The 20,959-nt window shown below is 44.5% G+C and overlaps 1 protein-coding gene across 1 annotated transcript in view; it reads right to left on the reverse strand.

The window, feature by feature from the left end:
* Positions 1 to 1,040: 1,040 nt before the first annotated feature.
* LOC8033488 overlaps positions 1,041 to 20,959 on the reverse strand; it is a 133,713-nt gene continuing 113,794 nt past the window's right edge. The window contains exons 4-5 of the mRNA XM_042290675.1: positions 16,406 to 16,472; positions 1,041 to 3,972 (exon numbers count right to left, since the gene is read on the reverse strand). Of these exons, the coding sequence (XP_042146609.1) occupies positions 3,632 to 3,972; positions 16,406 to 16,472 (408 nt within the window). The 3' untranslated portion in view covers positions 1,041 to 3,631. The remainder of the gene's footprint in view (positions 3,973 to 16,405; positions 16,473 to 20,959) is intronic.

Raw genomic sequence — 20,959 nt, forward strand, 5'->3', positions numbered from 1 at the left:
ACGCATTGCCATGCGGCACTCAAAACACGGATGTCACGGTTACTCCCACGCGAATATGTAGGCAAACTGTCGTTTGTATGATGTATAAGCAGTGTGACCCCTGTTTAAAAGTTCAGAAGCCAGTCACAATGGATGACATACCGCACCTTCAGCGACATAACAATATACACGAATCAAAAACTGCCTCTTGTCAGGGAATGGCAGCAAGCTTCACACTCAAGCGATGAAAAGGGCAGATCTAGAAAAGCCCGAAAACAGGTGGAAAGGTCACCCGATATCAAACCTCGTATTTTTCTCCTCAGGGCTTGCGGAAGTAAATCATTCGACATGAAGATGTATTGTTCGACGATTTTAGCAACACGCCTGGCGATACTTTGATTCTTATAGCGTAAAAAATAATAAAAAACAAATAACAGAAACGAGAAATTGGCTTGACTGAACGCCTCGCGGTTCAACTGAGCGGTTGTTCGCGTGTCTCAGGCTCGCGGGTGGAGACATCCTTTGTTGCACTGAGTTACACAAACGAGTGCCGCAGCATATATTAAAGTACAATTCGGGAGATGAAAACATTGAAAACAGCGATGAAGGCATTCGATGAGACGGCTTTCGGCAGTCGGATGAAACGACGTTCGATGGAACGCCGCATGATGGAACGTCATGCGATGAAAAGTCGTTTGATCGAACGGTAGACGACAATAGCAAGTCATGTGACATCAGCAAAAACCATGTATTGTGATTTTCATTGGTGTCTGACGCCATAAAGGCCGTCCCGGACGTACACTGTGTCAATAGTTCTGTGTGAATGCCATCAACGAATCAATCCTCAACTTAAAACCTGCAATTCATTACAGTATCCCTTTAACCATATCCTCCAGAGAATAGGTACTGCTTAATTGTCAATTTCAACAGCAGTTATAATACTACCAATATGAGCAAAGGTGAGGTTAAGCTCGACTATCTCACAAACTACATATAGGACTGAAGAAAAAAATATACCCTAAAATTTGTACGTGAATGATTTCAGACGGATTCATGAAAGGTAGAAATGCAACACCAGCTGTTTATTATTTGCCAATGGTATGTACACACGCCGAAAAAGGACGCCACCCACTGTTCGGTTTTCAGCTCTAACATTTTCTCAAGAAAAAATGGACAATAATTTTTGATCTCAGTTTTCAAATATTTATAGAAATTGAAAATGTACAAGAAACTCTTAGATCGGCTCTTGACATACTCTTACTAAAAATACCACTGGAGGCGAATAAAGCATTATGGAACCATTTACTATCACTCTTCATAAGGTTAGCATTGTTTAGACATACAGAAATAGGACTTTCAGGTTTTTAACAACGAAGGGATAAGCTATCAGCATTTATAGCTTGATAAATACCGGGACCAAAGCCAGACGTACCGGCGTCGCTTTGGACGCTCGAAGTTGTGATAATCACACTAAAGTTGCATTCACACTGGAGTTCGAATTGCAACCGCGAACCAGATCCGCTCGTTTTCATCGTCAAACGCGCGTGAAATTCTATTGAATCTTTAAGCAACCGCGTTCGCAAGCGCTTTGCGAACGCGGTTCAGCCGCCAGTGTGAATACATCGTAAGAGAACGGTCACCAACATATAGGCTCGCAGTCGATACAAGTCCAACTTTCATAGGTATCGTACACAGCAAGAAAACAAACGAAGTACGCGAAACTTTTATTTTTGATAGGACTGAGAACGATCAGACACAAAAACCATAGAGCACTAGCAACGCTTGTTGGTGAAAAAAAAAAGAAGAGAAAAAAAGTAAGCGTTTTTTTGCTTGCCGTTAGAGTTTTTCTGAACATGATTAAGTGTGAAACGAAAACTGGCATCTTATGGGTTATAAAATAAAGCAACATAATTAAGCTCTAAATGCAAAACGTTCAGACCAGGCACACCTACCGCGGTCATGACTGTCTTCTGTTTTGCCAAAGTGTATATAATATATTGGCTCGCATTTAAACGGAGACCGCGAACGGGCGCTCGTACATTCTCACTCGAACGTACATACGGCAGTTCCTCTACAACGACGAGGAAGTTAATGTACACAAAGAGGTATTTACAAACTCCAAGGAACGACTGAAAGAAAGTGCTGTCAAAACCAGTTGGACCTGATCCCTGCCAAAGGCGACTGCAGGGGGCAACGCAGGTCAGTTTCTCAGAAGGAAGAAAGTAAATGCGCCTTCGTAAACCCTCACGGTGGCTCTTCGAATCTCACGCAAGCGCAGAACTATCCTCGGCGCTCGGCGTACAGAACCTCGTCTTGAACGAATGGTAACCTCTTTGAAGTGGTTCCCAGAACGAAAGAAAAATATTAAAACTTATAATTTCAACTGGGATGACTTTTACTTCAAAAGACTACAAAATCCCTGGACGTGACACCATTCGCTTTTAAAGTGGGGGTGTCAAACGCTTTGTATCAGCGCCTTATACATTCTTAGGGAATACTGAGGCTCCTGTTCCGTTCTACTGTGTTTAGCTGCTTTTCTTCCTAAGAGACATTTTGTTTTTTAATTGGAGCAAAATTAAGGCAGTATGGAACCATTTCTGAAGAGGCTAAATGTCACACAAAGCCTATTAAATGAGGACTTAATCCTATTATTGAGGTGACATCGGAAGCTTTGAAACTAGATGGAGACCACAACAATTTTACCTTCACTGAACGCCAGCGATGCGACGCGCGTATCGCCGTATTGATATGCGAGTTACCATTAAACTAAATGCTCTTGCGGCACCTTTCAATAACGTTTTAGTCGAACATGGACGTGCCACAGATTCTTCGCAACTGACACGTGCAGAAAGCAAACGTCCCCAACACAACGCCACATAAAAAATGAGAACGACAGGGCGGTATTTCAGTTGTCCCGCATCCAACGTGAGCTTCTCCTCATCGTTAACAGGTCGGCGTCTCGTCAATTTGGAGCGTGCAGGCGCCGTCAAAGCACGGCCAAAGTCAACGATCGCGTGCCGCAGAGACTGCGGGGGTTTGAAAGAGGCTCCCTGCCGTTCACATCTTGTCCGAAACTATATACATTTCTAAACAAAGTTGCCTACTTCTTGGGGCTCATATTCGTCAGAACGTAGTAATAACCGTAATGTAGTTTCCCAGTCAGCAAAGGTCGTCGGTGCACACTCCATTCACAGGCGTGTTCGTTCTGGACCCGCAATTAAGAACGTCAGTTCCAACCAACCATCACGCCAAGCGACGTTCTCTGGAAGTCCGCTTTCCGTCGACGCACTCGAGACTTCGGTTGGCTGGCCACGTTTCCACATTAGGGAGCACTTTCAAACCCAAATTTTTACATCGCGGGAGACCTAAGAGCACCCACCGAGCGCGCTTGCAAGTCGCCACTCGCGCACTTTCCGAGCGCCGACGACGAGCTATGATCCCACCAGAAGTGGCCTCCGCTCTCTGCAAGATCTCTCGTGTTTTCGACGTCGTTCTTCGAGCTCAGTGATGCTCCTGAGTCACGTCCGCTCGGCCGGCCGGACGAAGGAAGCGGAGGAAGGGGAAGGGGAATTTTGAGAGAAGCGCCGCGCTGTCATCTCCTCGGCGGTGCGGGAAGTGAATTTGAAGCGATCGATCTTTGATTACGGCGCTTTTACGCGACCTCAGCGGAGCGCCGTGTCTTGGACGGAATCGATGTCTTGGACATCCCTTCCGCCGCGGAGTTCCTCGACTCGGAGGCCGAGGTCCCGCCGACTTCGGGACTGTCCCAGCTGTCGGCTGATCGATCCGGCAGGAACTTTTCGCGCTCCAGTTGCAGCACCAGGTCGTCCACGTCGGTTCCCGCGGGCCGAAGTCTGCGGTCCGCGGCCGCCTTGGCCGGCCGTGCGGGTGGCGACGTCGGTCCCTGGATCGGAGGTCTCGTAGGGGCGCTGGTCGGTCGCGTGGAAGCCTTTTCGCCGTCCCCGGAGTCTTGGCCGACGCCGTCGAAGCGAGCTGTGGGGAGAATCAAACGATACGTGAACTTAAGTTGTCAGTCCGTTAAATATGACCATGTTAGTACTTCAGTAACACATGAAGGGCAGTGCCTACACATTTTGGCATGTAAAAGAAATACCTGTCTATTTGGCATTTCCCAAAATCGTCCTAAATGTATACATCCATGGGCCTTCCTTGCGCTCCTCCTTTTTGTGGGTGCAGTAGGGAGGACGCTGAGGGACACATTGCGACGGTTTTGTGAATATACAACGGTCGTTCAAGGTTCACCAGGACTTACTTCCATAATAAATCGCTGAAGAAGCGTGCGCCGGTGGATCTTCCAAGGACGTTAACGTAATCTTTCCCGAATATCCAGCGTTCGGAATGACATGTCGGATGCATTTGCAGCAATTGCAGCTATCGTGGCAGCGATTAATGTTTCTGTAGCTATGGAGCAGAAGTGCGTAATCAAATTTCTGGTGAAGAATTAAGTTAAATCAGCTTAACAAGTTGAGAACACTGCCACCGCATAATAAAAAACAAAAGATGTTACAAGCAGAGTGATGAACCGGATCCGAGCCGAACCGTAATTTTTGACCGAACTGGTACTGAATGGAACCAAAATCATCGACGCCATCCTAAAACGAAACCGGCGCTAAACCGCACAAAAAAAAAAAAAAAAAGAGGAAAAACATGAACGGTAACTGGTTCAAAACGGTTCTCCCCCATAATTTCCTTTTTTTTGTTTTTGTTTTTCTGTTAATATGAAGTACTGAACATTTCAGAACATAAATGATTGGAAATTGTATTTTAGCTATCAGACCATATCGTGAAATACATCATTGCAATGTATGGGAAATGTTGTGAATTCACTGCGTTTTGGAATTGTCACTCTAGTTAATCATGCGACGTCATGTGGCGCATGGTATCATGCGAAGTGGTGACGCGACGTCCTAAGTCAGGTCACGGTGCCAAATGACATAACGTCACGCGACATGGTCGAGTGACGAAAGCGTCAAGTTGTGGTATGACGTGACCTCATTACGTCATTTTACACAACCACTTGACACCTAACATTACTACATCCAAAAGCGATATTGAGATTGTGACGTCACGTGATGTCAGATCTTCGCAACGTGAGCCAAGAGACACCGTGACGTACTCGATTATCATGAGCACTCGCCTCGGGCTCATGACAACCAAAGCCTGAATAAACATTTGAGTAGTGGGTCGTGTTCATTTAAAGATGACAATAGTAAAACTCTAACAATGTACGGAGTTCATCTCCATTCCAAGCGAGTGGCTATGACGGGCACAGGCGCTATGCTATAATCGGCACCATATCACGCGATCACTTGTTCTAATTAAAAATCAAGCGCTGAACGTTTCTTTTTTTTTTTTCTCTTTCAGTAACTGCTTATGCGTGGGGAGAAAAACGCACGCACACTTTGTAGGTTATAAGCCTCAAGGCTTAGTTCTAAGCAGTATTTACTGAAGGTAGAAAACTCATTGCGCTGCCCGTTTAACATGCATACACTCCGCGACACTGTTAGCGGGAACAAGTCATCATAGGTGTTTTCTATTGTTCTCTCAATATTGAAGGACATCATCACAACTACTAATTGCAACTCGAACGCCCTCTAGGTGGCGAAGCGGTAGTTTCAAAATGCACTTTAAAGAAGAAAATAAAAAAAGAAACAACAAACAAACAAAGGTGTCGTTTTACATTACTTTGTTCCATATAATGCATCCCAAAACTTCTCAGGGGTAAAAATCGCCGAAAGGGCCCTAAAAGAACTTCAAACACAAAAGTAAAGCGTCGTCTGCTCGCAGCGATGGGCTTCGCGCACGTAAAAGAGCTGTTGATATTGGGTGAACCGTGAACGCGACACTTCCGCTTGGGACGGTTTGTAGGCGGGAGAGAAACTCAAGTTATAGGACGACCCAATCTTCGATGTCACTGCACATGCACCGATTGCGCGGTAACTTCAAATTCAACTTTTGGAGTTTTTGTTGTTACTTCACAAATACTAAGTTCCCAAGCTTCACATTTTGACGGTAATGTCCAGGAATTGTTTTCAATCGTTTGGATAATAATAATATATATAAAAAAGTATTTGAACTGTCGTGCTCCTTTAAGTCTTCCTATAAAAGGTAGGCCCAAAGGATGTGTCCCAAGATATTTTATGACATTTCGAAAATATTATTGGTTTTAAATCGCGTCGTAATAATATATTTCGAAACATATTTTATGAAATATATTTCATAAACATGGGGACGAAGTGCGCATTGATGATATTATGCACCATATTAAATACTTCAAGTTAGGAAAACAACTAGAATTCAGGTTTTAAAAAGCTGTTACAATCAGTGGCATTTTAGGTGACAAACCTGACTTTTTAAAAGTTTTCTGATTCAGATGAAACATGTTGCCACGTGCATGGCCGAGTGGGAACGTTTCCCAGTACTTCTAGAAGATTCGCGTTGACTCGGAACGCCCAAAAGTTTGACCCTCGAAAATTCTAGTAATCTTCGAGACACCAAGTGTATTAGGTAAGGAGCCCAGCCATGGCCTTGCCGACTCGCTCTCAAACATTCTAGACCGAATGTTTGAGATGCGCAGTGTAGTAGAGGAGGAGCCCAGCGTGGCCTGGTCGACTCATTCTCGTACCCTCGCGCTAGCCAGCTGTGATGCCGACGCCTCGACGCTTGCTGCTGTCGCCTTCGACACTCGCTGATGTTTTCTCGACGCTCATTTTGAATGCGTTAGCATTTGAGTGCTCGTTTTGACTAAGACCCGGCGGTGTCTTTCGTTTGTCAGCGCCGGGGAGAGAGAGAGAAGGGGAGAAAATGGACACTCCCATTGGTCCGAGGCACTGGCGTCAGCACGCATCAACCTCTCCATCTCTCCCCAGAGCTGAGAAACTGGCACTGACAAACGGCGCTGACAAACACCACCGGGTTTTCGTCAAACCGAGCCCTTTCATTTTCGTCAAAGTCATGCGCACATTTGGCGCGGAGCCAGAGAGGAGGACGCACCGCGGCGCGGTGAAATGCGGGCGTGCTCAGTTACTGCTCTGCCGTCGCCGGTTGTTCTTTGCTATGGGTTTCCATAATGGCGGTGCGTTGGCTGCGATTGTGTAGTTAAAACGATGGATGCGAATCCCACCACGAGTGATATGGCTGAGGTTCCTTCCACGAGTGTTAGGGACGTGGTTCTTTCCACGAGTGATATGGGTGACCGTATTCAAAGGCGTTGACATGCTCTGACAGGCAGACTACTAAAAAGGAGTGAAAAAAGCACAGGAAGACCCATTGGTGGATTCTTAGGGAATGAATTAGTATGACCCTTGAGGAGCCACACACGTCCCTGTTCGGGAAACGCTAATACTGACCCCGTAACGAGGCCAAAATGGTGCAACAAAAATAAAGGAAGCAAACGAGAAAGCTAAAACCGAACCCCTAAAAAAGAAAAATGAAGTCCTCAGCGTTAGCGATTCCGAAAGGGGGACGTGTGGCGTTTTCCAATGGTGCTAACGAATTCCCTAAGAATCGACCAATGGATCTTTCTGTAATTTGTTTTTTGGTTTCTGGCACAAGTCTGAAGATTAAACCTTTATTTTGAGTTTTACGCTTGTCGATCCTGTCGCATCCGCCACAATATCACTGAGGTAAACAGCTGAAGGTTTAGTTGTGTAAACACAACGTTTTCAAATTCAACCTATGTTTGGAAAATACTGTGTCTAAGTAAAATTACGCAGTTTCTTGTTTTGTCATTTGAAAATAAATATGGATTGTACAAATGGCAAACAACAACAACAACAACAAAGACTGCTCGTTTTATGGCTGAAGTAGTGCCTACTGTCAAAACAATGCGGACGATTTATGTATGCATGCTTTGAGACAGAAAAGTTTGGGGGCTGGGACGAGAGAAAACAAGTAGCCTGCTGACGAGGTCCCAGTCCATGGTTACTGCACTCGGAAACAAAATAAATGGAACAAATTTACACTGTAGTTACATGCCGCGCAAAAGCAACAGACATATATACATATTTTAAAATACATTAACATGGAAAATTAATAAATGCAGACCTTGAGGAACTTAGTACGTAAAAAAGGAAGTGCTGGCTTGTGCCCTTTGGGCTATGATAGGCTGTTTGTTAAGTATATCTGGCACGATATGTGCAAGTTATTGCACTCCGTAGTAAGTGCAAACTTTGGTGTCTGTATATGACCGCATCTTAAGTTTTATTTTTTTCCACCGTTTTACGATAGGTATTTGAAAAAAAAAATGGTTGATTATGCCTTCATCTGTTCAAACTGGCTCGAACCGATTTGAACTGCTATAACAGTTGGAACGGCTATTCGAACTGTTGACACGACTGGATCCGTTATTTTTGCTCTTTGGAGCTGAACCGGAACTTAACCGAGAGCAGTAAACCAGGACCCGAAGTGAACCAATAAAGATTTCGGTTCGACACTGGTCACGAACAATATGTTAACAGTTTGGCAAAGGATGGTAGAAGGTGACAAACGAACCACATGGATACTGTCATCTGTCTGCAGTCACTCAGGCCATTTCTCTAAGGGTGAAAATAATCAGGGAGCTGATAAAATGACGGCAGTGGTTTCCTGGACGCGTACGGGGAATGCTTTGAAAAGATGGCAGTTCCACGCTCAACATTCTTTTACTTTCCTCTCTAGAAATAAAAATGTTCGTCAATCTTGAACGACGCTTCTATATCCGTGGGTGTCACATAACATTGGGACGTCACGTGACGTCATGGTGCCACATGACATATTTTGTCACGTGATGACACGATGTTATGTTAGGGTGTCAGCTGATGGAGGTCCCAGTGCAACATGAAGTGTCGATATAATCTCACGTCATGGTACACTTGACGTCCCGTAAACACGCGACTTGACGTCCGGTCATGTAATGTCGCTCTGTCACGTGACGTCACCGTGTCATGTCATGGCGTCACCTGACGTGTCTAGTCACGTGCTGTCACACGACTCAATGATGTCGCAATGTAACGTGACGTCACTCTGTCACGTGATTTGCAACGTCACGTTGTGGTGCCTGCAGCCTTGTTGCCGACGTGGGTGGTCATTTCACAATCTGCAAGATGCTCAACAGCCCTCTCTCGAAAGTCACGTGACGATTATTAAACGCTCGGGACTACTGCGCAATAGCGGAACAACTGACATCTTGAAAAGTATAAGTAATTCCAGAATATCGCGATTGTTGGAGCGTGACTAGCGCGAAGGGCCGACGAGCCAAGAGAGCAACGTCACTGCAACGTCACTACACGCAACACTTTTTTCTGTGGGTGTGTGTTTGCCTTCTAGTGCCACCAAATGCGTAAAGTGTGCCATGACGTTGCGATTTTATTCCGTCTTGTCATTGTGCAGGGGTCTTAGAGCTTCCAACAGGGGACAGGCTTTCGAGAGGGGTCGACTAGGGAGCCTTCATGTGCGCTTTGCTAGGGTGATGCCATCCTTTGTAATACCACTCGCCGACAAACCAGCAGCCATTTTGTTCCTCGGCGATAATCCGTGGGGCTTATAACCCTCCCGGAAACAAGCACCTTATCTCAGAAGTTCGGAGCAGCGTTGTGGAACCCACGGAGGGAGGGTTAGCATTTTCCCCCTCGGATGGGATTACCGATGGACACAAAGGCCACTTTCCGGCGCACGGGGAAACAATGAGAGAAACAAAATGGCGGTGGACGAGGGTGTGGGAAAGGGAAGCAGGCAGTTGGCATCACCCTATGCGAAGCGCACATGAAGGCACCCTAGGGTCGACTATACGGCTTTTCACTGGCCGAGGTTGAGCAGTTTCGCGTGGCTCCTGGAGAGCCGTGATGCGCATGCGCGAGGAGCAGTGACGTTACACGGCGCACAGCTGGCGCACTCCGCCGCCGCCGCGTGCGCCTCGCCGGTCTGCGCATTCCAGAGGAGTGACGTCATAGCCGCGGCAGACGCACTGGCGCCGCCGCGTGCCCGGCTGTGCGCCTCCGTTGCGCAGTAGCCAAGTCTGACGCTGCACCGGGCCGCTTGATAGCGCCTCTCATTTTTTTTAGTTGGATTATTTTGCTTTCAATGACGGCAATACGAGTAACGTCGGAATGCAAACTTTGACGTTGTAGGTCTAAGAATGCGATGGCTGCAAACTCCTACCGAACTTTTTACAAAAAGGCATCGAACACGTCCGAGTAACGCAGTGCTAGTATCCAATACGTGGGATGAATTCATCAAACGTGCTGGCACTGTAGATACATCGCATTTAAAAGGCAGAGAGTTTTCAAAAAAGATAAAGTAAAAAATAATCAGCGTTACTTAAAAAAAAAGTTCACAATGAAAACGAATTTTTTGGCTTGTTACACTTAGGCGCTATTTTCCTTTTGACCCCATAAATGATTATCAGTTACGAATGGTCCAATCAAAAATAATTTTACGGTTCTTTTACATCTAGCGAGTTATACTACAAAAACACCGATTTTGATGGAATTTCTCCCCATCAATATTACCTCCAAATTTCAGTCCTTATTCCCAGGCTTTTACCAAAATAAAAATCTTTACTCTGAAAAAAAAAAAAAAAAAAACAGAAGTCGACGGTGGTATTCGAATTAACTAAAACCAGCGTGCTGGATTTGTTCGAAGCAAACCTTGCTTGAAATCAAGATTAAGGAAGTATTTTCGCAACCAGTTTTGAGAGTTGAATAGGTGCGTCTCTGACAACACTGAAATTCGATTTTCGACAGTAAGATGATCGGGTAAGTTAACAACGAAAATCAAGGAAGTGAAGTAAAATGGGCCGTCTACGGAATTGCGCAAACGGTGAGCTCAGTCGGGTTATTTCGGAGAAACTCCCCAAACGGCCGTCAGCCGAAGAGACTTCAAAACTCCGCTTCCTTGTCGTGCGCATCGCAAGGAAAGTGTCTTACCGGAAAGTTTTTTTGTCTTTCTTTGCGAACGCGTTGAAGCCAAGTTCCGGAAACGGGAAGATTTAAACGCACAAGTCTGCACCCGCCAAACCGGTTCGGATATTTTTAACGAGAGGACACTGTCACCTGTGCTCACGACGGCGCGCACAAGCAGCACCACCTAGAGTTATCGAAGCCTGTGGACAACCTCTTATACCTCTGTGGGACGTCCCTTACCTAGTATGGAACCAACTTAGCCAAGACGGCCGTGCGCGACGCCATTTTGAAGCTGGGACTGATCATGGTGCCCAGCCTAACACTCACGCTGCAGTCGTGTCCAATCTGTGTATGCATTCGACCTTACTTTGGGGTGACGTCAAAATTCTAGTGCACGGGTTTTGCTCACCAACAAAACAACAAACAGTCAAAAAAAAAAAAAAACGCTATGTAAGTCCTGTTGGGTTTCGAACACGACGGCGTAGTTACGAATAATACTTTTGTGCAGACAAACAAAAAGCAAAGTTGGATATTTTCAGAAAAGTTAGGCCGACCATGTCAGGTGACTATTCTAATTTTAAAGAAAAAAAAAATGTGTATACTTAATGCCCGTCAGAACAAAACCGAAATCTGTTTTGCGAAAAAAAATAATGTTAGTCTGTGCGGGAAAACAAAAATTAGAAGCACAGTCTCAGTGCGAAGCGCTTCCCGCGAATTGCGCGAATTTCGGGCACCTAAACCCCCCCCCCCCCCCCCCCCAACAGGACGAAGAAAAAAAGAGATACTGTCATGGTACGGGTCTACACATATTTACTCCCAAACTAAATATAAGGAAGGATGAACTCAAAATATTCATAATCAAGTTACGACGATGTTAAGTTCCAGAGAAAAATCGCAAACCCGGCCCATTCCGCGAAAATATGTACATCTTCTGTTGTTTTTTTCTCCTGCATCTATATATACAAGAATTTTCAAACTTTGACAGCGTGTTGTCCTGTATCTTGTTAAAATTGGTGCTAAATATTGTTGCCCTGGGAATCGGGACAAATTTATGAGAAATGCTCAAAAGGGGCCATTTTAATATTTAAAAGTTGATTTGAAACTCGATTAAAAAAAAGAAAGACGTTTAGAACTTCATGTAACGCAGAATTGGAGCGCAGCTCTTGAGGAGGAGGAGGGGAGGGTAGTGAGGGGGGGAGAAGGAGGAGGTGAGGGGTAAGGAGGGAGGAGAAAGGAGGAGGAGGAAGGAGGGGGAGGAGGAGGAGGAGGAGGAATTATGGGACGTTTCCTATAATGCGACGCGCGGGACCCTAGTAGCGTTATTATGGGAAACATCCCATAATGCAACGCGCGGGTCACGAGGGAGACCCGCGCGTTGCATCATGGGACGTATTTTATATTGCAACCCGGGGGACCCTCGTGACGTCACTCGTGACGTTCCGTGTGGCGTCATTATGGGAAACGTCTCATAATTCAACGGGTGGTTACGCCGACGGCGACGGCGACGGCGACGGCGACGCCGTTCAAGCCGGAAACAAGCGCCTAAGAGCTGCACTCTAACAAAGAAAATTCACATTCGATTTTTTTTAAACTCTCCCACATAAAGGCCAATGGCATGTGCTAACAGAATCTTAAAAAAATGTAGCATATTTTTTTTTGTATTTGAAGTTCTAAGACTAGACATGCGACCAAATTGAGGCTACCGCAATTCCGTGAATGGGGCCGTGAAGATACCCATAGATACCAAATTTATTATATTTACAAAGTGTAAAAATGCTCGAAGGTGGTCAGAAAGAAACAAATTGACGGCACAAGGGTGGGAGGTGGTTTTAAACTCAGAATTCTTAGCGCGTTTTTGAATAAGAGTCGCCGAAAATGCGCGCGGACCGGATTGATCGAGAGGCACTCTCCCATGTCGCATGCTTCGCAGGGCCTGTTTTTAATAGCCGGCATTTAGAGTTTCTGTAAACGCCACGTATAGCGAGGCGGTTCCGCGAAACACATGTTTATTTCAGCCTTTTGCCTGGTGGTAACATGATATGGTCTGGAGGTACCGGCGCGTCCCTTCACAGCATTGGAGCCGCCGCCGCGGTGGACCGTGAAACTCGAAGAGAAGACAAACATTGAAGAATAGCGTGCCGGTTCCTTGAAAGTTATATAAGGGAAAGGAGACACCAGAGATAAAGACCACTCTTGCCTTTCTCGTGGAAAATCCGGCGGACGCTTCGTGAGCATCGTCCGTGAGTACAGCATACGCCTAGCGCTCCCCGCGCTTCGATGGCCGAATCATACAGCTTAAAGCGAGTGTTCTGCGCTGACTGTCTCGACAGGTACAAGAAAGATAATAGAGTATCAAGGAAATCTTCGCAGTGTGAATTATTTGGACATCGCTTTGTTAAAGCAGCTTATGCCAGCCAGAAGCAGCTCATTCCATCCGAGATGTCCACATTTTGTTTCAGAACTGCTTCAGCCGCTTTAAGCAACTCGCCAAAAAATCTTCGGAAAGCTCTGAGCCTGACGAAATTTTTGTTCCTCAGGAAGCAGCCGCCGAGTGTCTCAACATATTCTTACAGTTAACAGAAATATCACCTCAGAAGCTTTACGCAAGACAGAAGCCTTATGCAAGGCGGAAGCAAAGGAAAATCAAGAGCGTTCTCGTTAAAAAAATAAAAAAAAAGGTTTATGGAGACTCACTGCAGCATATAAAGTCACGGAGGAGCCGGGAGCCTCGGTACAAAACTGAAACATCTGTTCGGAGTTGTGCTGCAACCTGAGGGATCCGTTCGATTCTTCTGATTCGTACCAAGAACGATGTCGTTGCCTGACCTTGCTCCCGAGGAACCTCTCCCAGCAACAGATACAAAAGAATGTTCCTTCAGCAACCCGCCACCTGATACGAAAAGCAAGGAAGGACCAAGAGACACTCTGAGTGTGGTCAATTATTGACCCCTACACAACAATGAGGCTGAGCTAAGAGGACGTTCAGGCCGCACTTAATTACAACACCAAAGATAAACTGAACTACTCCCAACAGAACCTGAGGAAGAAGAATATTGACATCATCTCAAAGGGACCAAAACTACGTGTGAAAGCGTTTTATGACTAGGTCTGTTCGGGAAACTTTCCGGTTGTTTGACATGGCTCACCTTGACACGGCCATTCGGGTCACCAAGTTCTACTCATTGAGGCCAAAGTGGGTGGAGTGTACATCTTGACACGAAGTTCGCTTGTGCACGTACTGCTCTAACAGCGAGCTAAGTGTTTGTGCCTTAGAAAAGGCCACTGGAAATATAAGAAGTGTTGAAATCCTTCATAAACTGACTATATGAAACCCTCCATCAATGCAGTGTTTTCTCGGCCATTGCGGCTCATGGCCAAAAGCTGAAACGCTTACTGCGCCTGGCCTGAGGGTCCCAGATGATAATGAAGTGTTGCACGCAGCGTGAGAGAAAGGAGAGCTGACAAGAAAATAAGTGAGTCCTGTTGCCTTTGGGGAACACCTTCGGGAGTGCTTGAGAAAATGGGTTTATCATAAATATATTTTACACGAACAGGGCAAAACTATAAGTGAAGCAAAACATTTCCTAGAGAAAGGTAATGTTTTGCTCCATTTTGATTTCGCAGAAAACTGGACAGTCGTACTTCCTGGAGAAGTTCGGTCACATCACTGGCAAAAGATGCACGTTTCGATCTTCACATGCGTGGTGACAACTAGAAAAAGAACGCGTAGCTGCCTCATCAGTGGCGACAACGGCCGCGATTCCGCCCATGCATGCTACGCCGTTGCGAAAATTCATGAGTGGCTTGAGGACGTTGCTCCGCTGTACGCGCATGCAACGTACGGCAGTGAGGGTGCGCCAAGTCACTTTAAGAACCGGTATCAACTTCATAAGTTCACAAAAACCAAGTTCGTGTCGGTCAAATCGCTATTTTCAGCTACTAAGCACTGGACGAGGCCTCCAATCCCGCGATGGGATTGGAGGCCTCGTCAAACACCACGCAGCTCTTTTTAATCTCCGAGGGCCCCCACAAGAGCTGTGTGCGTCAGATATGGTGGACGTCCTCCATGATTAGCCTGTCACCAACGATTGGGTCGCTTATTTCCGTAAAGGCCGGAACACATGTGCGAAAAATCATCCGAAAATCGCATGGCATTCGGAGCACAGAAAACTTGCCGTATTTACTCGAGTAATAGAGGAACTGTTTATAAAGAATACCTGAGGGTTCGCTTTTCTGCAGAGCATGCAGACCGCCAATCACCGCGATCGACATCATAATTACAGCTGTTTACAGGACAGAGATAACGTCTCCGCCCGAAGATACCATCTGTTAAAGGTTGCATTTGTAGGGAGAATCGTGTACTCGGTCCGGTTATTCGTTATGTTATTTATGCGCAACGCAACGATTGGCTGTATATGTGTTCTGTGGGAATGTAGACGCAAGAGCCTTGGACATAAATAGTGCGGGTATTACTCGAACAAATGCGGTGTTTTATGCTATCCTGGAGAAACCAGCTAGGGCACCTAGTTTACGAAAATAGAATATATTTGTTTCGTAAAGATTGTATTTAGGATTTTTGTGCGAGAAATAGCAATCCGCGGTTAGTATTTTTTTTTTAATTGTGTAGAACTTTTCTTTTTTGTCTTCCAACGTTTAATCGATTTCCGCGTGGTTCTTCGTACATTTTTCGCCCGCCTTTACAGGCGCCCGCTCCCAGGGTGCCACGGTAGGTTAAATGGCTCTTATTATTTACTTTAACACAAGGGGCTCCAAACGTTTTGGCTAAGAGGCCGGACAGCGGATTTGTCGCAGCCTCCGGAACCGAAAAAAAAAAGTGCTAATATAAACGAGAGATAACTGAACAAATAAACCGGAATAAACATTTAAACATATAGACAGCTGTGAGAGTTAGTATTTTTTTAGCTAGTTAGGGGGGGGGGGGGGGGGGGAACACTGCACAACAATTGTGACCAGGGAAACTCACTATAGGCATAAATCAAAGTGCACTGGAAGTTGACCGCATTCGCGCGATGAGAAACACAAATGGTAATTATGAAACAAATGCTGACAGCATGCAATAGCTGCGACAGCTGCCATTCAGCACAAAGTACATGAGAACGCAAAGGAATTTTAAGAAAGTTGCGCAGACGTAAAGTAGGAGACTAGAAGGCTAAGTTCAACATGCTCCAGAGCGCTCTATTCTATTGGTAGTGTGAACGGCAAATTAACGACGCCATTAAATATTACATAACTCATACAAAAAAAAAGGTTAAAAACAAATTACGTTTTCATTCTCCTTGGGCTAATGAATTTTTGCGCATCGTTGCAAAATAAAATCTGAATCTGTTGAATTCGCTTCAATTCCTCCGGATTATATCTGCTGTATATGACGTACTTAAACCTGTTTTTGGCTCTATAGGGATGTTTATATATATATATATATATTAAAAATAACAAAAACATTGAAGCGCTAGCTCTGTTTCTCGGTCGACCTTGAGGCCGGCGCAGCATATTGAGCCACTCACCGTTTCTCTTGGGAAACATCCGCATGACTTCCTCTTGCGTTACGTCGAGGCCCGCCATGCTTTGAATCTGAGTGACGCAGAGAAAGGAAGGGAAGAGAAGTCAGCGTTAGACAGTCACAATTGCACACATAAACAAAAAACGAAGCAGGATTCGATTAACACAGGAAGCCAAGCGGTCAATTGTATTGGCGCGAAAGCGGTCTGTTTCTTGTTGGCGTATTTGTTTTCAGTTGATTCAGAGCGGACGAAAGCAGCTCTGGGGAAGGAACGCCATCTCTCGCCCGAAGATAAAATTCTTGCCTAAGGAGGCAAGGCTCGACTCAGAAAAGAGTGGCATTCGAATCTGACAAAGTTAAAGATCAAAGAGCATGGGCTACAGAAAGCGACTGACGTTTCTCACGCCGGCGTAAAAAAGGAGACAAAAAAGTTGCCTCTCACGACTTGAACATAAAAAGGAGCGACCGGTCTTTCCAATCCAGTCACATTCGTCTAGAATTCAAAATAAATGTGTCAGGCTGTTTTTTTTTGTTTTTTTTTTGTTTATCATTTTGGGGGAAAAGTCACTCGAATAAGCTTACCAATGGTGAAACTCCGCATAGAAATAAAGTAACGCAGTATAACTCGAGCGAAAAGAAGGCCAAAAGCAAGCGAGAAAACACACTACCGACTGAAAGCGGAGAAAAACTGCCGAAATAGCGAAGCCACGGCACCGAACAAATAAACACCGTTAAAATCGGGCAACGCCAGAGGCGAACGGTAAATCGGAAAAGGAAATGACACGCACTTTCCAAAACGACAGCACGCATCGTTCAATTGCTAATGGCGGTCTAATGTATTTATTCCAAATGGCCTCTACTTCCGGCTCCAAACAGCTTCTTTTAGGGTAGAACGAATCAAAGTGTCGCGAGAAATAAAATTTATTTCTACGTATTTGCTTCTATTACCTTTTTTTTGTTTTTGACACGGTAGAACTTTTTTTTGGATGCTAAATTACGATAGAAATTGTACCCCTTTCGCAGGATTAAAAGTCTCGCGCGAATAGTTAACCCATGGGGAGGGCGAATCGCCCGCTTTTAGAGCGGCAGTGGTGGTGACGTCAGAACGATGCCGAGCTCTGATTGGCTTTGATTGAAAGGATAGTTTTGTGAACCTCAATGCTAGATGCCTCGGGGTCTACCCACTATTTTTTGTTTTGTCTCAATCAGCCAATAAGAGCTCGGCGTTCTGACGTCGTCGCAACCCCTGTGCAAGAAGCAGACGAACTTGCGCTCCGTATAGGATCATGCACGCATAAAAGACTACGATTTACTCTGTTTCAGCTAAAGGCCGACGACCAGACTATAGCAAATTACGGGTAACGAAGGTAGCGGCAAATGTCCCTCAAAGGGATTCATATATCCCTCCGCCACCTCCGCATCCAATAGCGTCCCATCGTTTCTGTGACGTCGCAGCCAACGCCGGGAGGGGGGTCTTGCCTACCTGTAAATATTTGCTTTAGCTTTCGACATTGACTTAGCGTTGTAAAAGCTACGAGACGGAGATTGGAGTCCTTCCCCTCCGATGAAAACAAATTCGACTTTGGGGAGTCAGGTTCTCCTCAGATGGATACAAAGGCTGCTTCTAGGAGCTCGGTTATCTCTCCAATGAATAAAAACGTCGCTTTCTTAAAAAGTGGGGGTCGGAGACAAGTTGGGCATTACTCGGTAGCCAATATTTATCTATTGAAACGAAACAAAGAGCGTTTCCAGCGAACTCTTCTTTCGACTGCGGAGAGATTTGAAACGGGCGCATCACGTTTCTGGGACGAGCTTCTCCTACCTTCTTGACTTGTAACCGACTATAGAGATTCTGCAAGTCAGAAGATCCTCCTCACCGTGGGGGAAGAGGAAACAGGCAATGGTGGAGAGGATTGAAGGGGGAGAGGAGGAAGGGGGGAAAGTGGAAAGCGCCAACTGGTCGCCGGTCTTTGAATCTGATCGCGGCTGATGCTATGATCCGATGGGGCGCCAATTTAGCACCATCAAAGTGTACCGTCGCGGGCGCTGGTCGCCTTTGGGCTTTCTAATCACTGCCGACTAGACCAATGACGCCTATGAGAAAGCTCAGGGTCGTGGCGCATTCACTGATTCGTTAGGTTGTTGACTAGGAACGATACAAAAGCGATGAGCGACATGACGATGCACTTTTGACGCTGCTTGATGATCTCCATCGGCTGCGGTCAAATTTAACTATATTTAAATTAAAAATAAAATGTTGCAACAAAAAAAAAAACAAGATGGTAAACGCAATGGAGGGTGTCACGACAATGAAGATGATATTAATAGAATAAACTGAAGAAAGAGGAGCGTAAAAGGGTCTAGGGTGAGAGATAGAAAAATATAAAATTAAACGGAGAATAAGAAAGAAATATCATTAAAAATAGTGTTTTCTTCTGGAAATGAAATAGGTATTTGTGGTTTAATGCTTATGTGAGTAGCAAATATATTTATATATATATATACCGGGTGTTTTTGCGAAGACTTTCAAAAATCCTAAAAATTAGGGCGATTGAAAAAAAAAAGAAACTCTCTTCGGGAACAAACGACCAGCTACGGCGGACGTCAGGAATTGCCAAAAACCTACTAATTAGCCAGATAATTAATTAAAACTTGTTAATTAACTTTTTAATTAGGGGAAATAGACGTATGGTTCCAATTAGAAAGTTGCTGAATTTTATCGAAAAACACTAAATCAGTCATTTTCAGAAAGACTTTGAGCGCATGAGACGAGTAGTAGCGCACTAAAGTTACCACTCCTGGAGCAGGTGCAAGGCTAGCGGTTGCGGTAAGGCGCCTGCGCGATTTTTCCGCCTCTTATCTAGCCCCAGCCTTGTACCTGCTCCACGAGTGGTAATTTTAGTGCGCTACTACTCTTCTCAAGCGCTTAAAGTCTTTCTAAAGATGACTGATTTAGTGGTTTTTGATAACGCTCAGCAACTTTCTAATTGGAATCATATGTCTATTTCCACTAATTGAAAAGTTAATTAAGAAGTTTTAATTAATTATCTGGCTAATTAGTAGGTTTTTGGCGATTTCTGACGTCCGCCGTGGCTGGTAGTTCGTTCCCGAAGAGAGTTTCTTGTTTTTTCGATCGCCCTAATTTTTTGGATTTTTGAAAGTCTTCGCAAAAACACCCGGTATATATAAATATAGAAACTTGATCAAACTTGGTAAACAAATACGTACATATGAGGAAAACAAACGTAAACCACCTGAAAGCTGGCAGCAATGGAAGACGTTTACAATCCCCTGTAAGTCCGAATTAGAGCGCAGCTCTTGGGGAAAAAGAGGGGAAGGTACGGAGAGAAGGGTATGCCCCTTCTCCTCATATCCGTACCCTTCCCTCCTCCTCTCCTGCTCGCCTCCCATTTAGCGAAAATTTTCGCTAAATTTTCCCCTAAAATTACGGGTAAATTTTTACGCTAACTCTAGCGGGGAATGTTTTCCCTATATTTAGCGGGGAAATTTTCCCACGAATTTAGCGGGGAAATTTTTCGCTTAATAATAATAATAATAATAATAATAATAATAATAATAATAATAATAATAATAATAATAATAATAATAATAATAATAATAATAAATCTTTATTTTACGTGCCCACAAACAACTTTACAGTCTATGATGTGGTGCACACAAAGAAAATTAAAACACAGCACTATATAAAACATTAAAATACTTGTCACAATGAAAATATAAACAGATAACAGAAACTGAAAGACTATACAGAACCCGCCTTACAATAGGTAATTCAAGGACATCCACTTTCGCATATAAAACATAAACTGGTTTGAACACAGAAAAATGTCAAGATGGGTCTTATTAAATGCTAATTGTATTCTCGATAAAGGAGACACAGATGACATACAAGATGGGTAAAAGGTTAGCACATTCCTACTGACCCTTGACGGAACATGAAAGTCTATGAAACGCAACAGATCAATTGAATTCACTTCTCCGTGTACAACTTTGTGAAGAAATATAAAATCTCTGAATTGCCTCCGCACAGCAAGCTTGTGCAACGCAAATCGAACAAGTAACGTTTCATAATGGTAAAAATATTTCCTTCCAATATAACGGCCATACACAATTCTAATCATTCGTTTTTGTATATTTTGTATTGAAAGAGCCTGAGATTACGTTATTGAATTCCAAATGATTGAGCCAAATTATAATCTTGACCTCACTAATGTCTTAAACAAGTGCTGTAAACAACGGGGCGTAGAAAACTGGCGACACAACCGTGAAATCATTCCCAACACTCTCAGTGCTGCATTAACGGTTATAGACACGTGACTATTAAAGGATAGTGAACTATCGATGAATACACCAAGATCCTTGATAAAAAAAAAAACGAGGAATTGGGGACCCTCCCAAATTATATAAAAAATAAAGTATGTGACGCTTTCTGGATAACACAATTGATTTAGTTTTCTTGGGGTTAAGTGACAAGCGGTTTTTGGCAAACCATTCAGAAACACGTTCTATGTCAGCCTGCAGACGGGAGCAATCAGAT

This window comes from Ixodes scapularis, unplaced genomic scaffold (assembly GCF_016920785.2).
Source record: "Ixodes scapularis isolate PalLabHiFi unplaced genomic scaffold, ASM1692078v2 PGA_scaffold0__279_contigs__length_252992795, whole genome shotgun sequence".
NCBI classification, from domain to species: Eukaryota; Metazoa; Arthropoda; class Arachnida; order Ixodida; family Ixodidae; genus Ixodes; species Ixodes scapularis.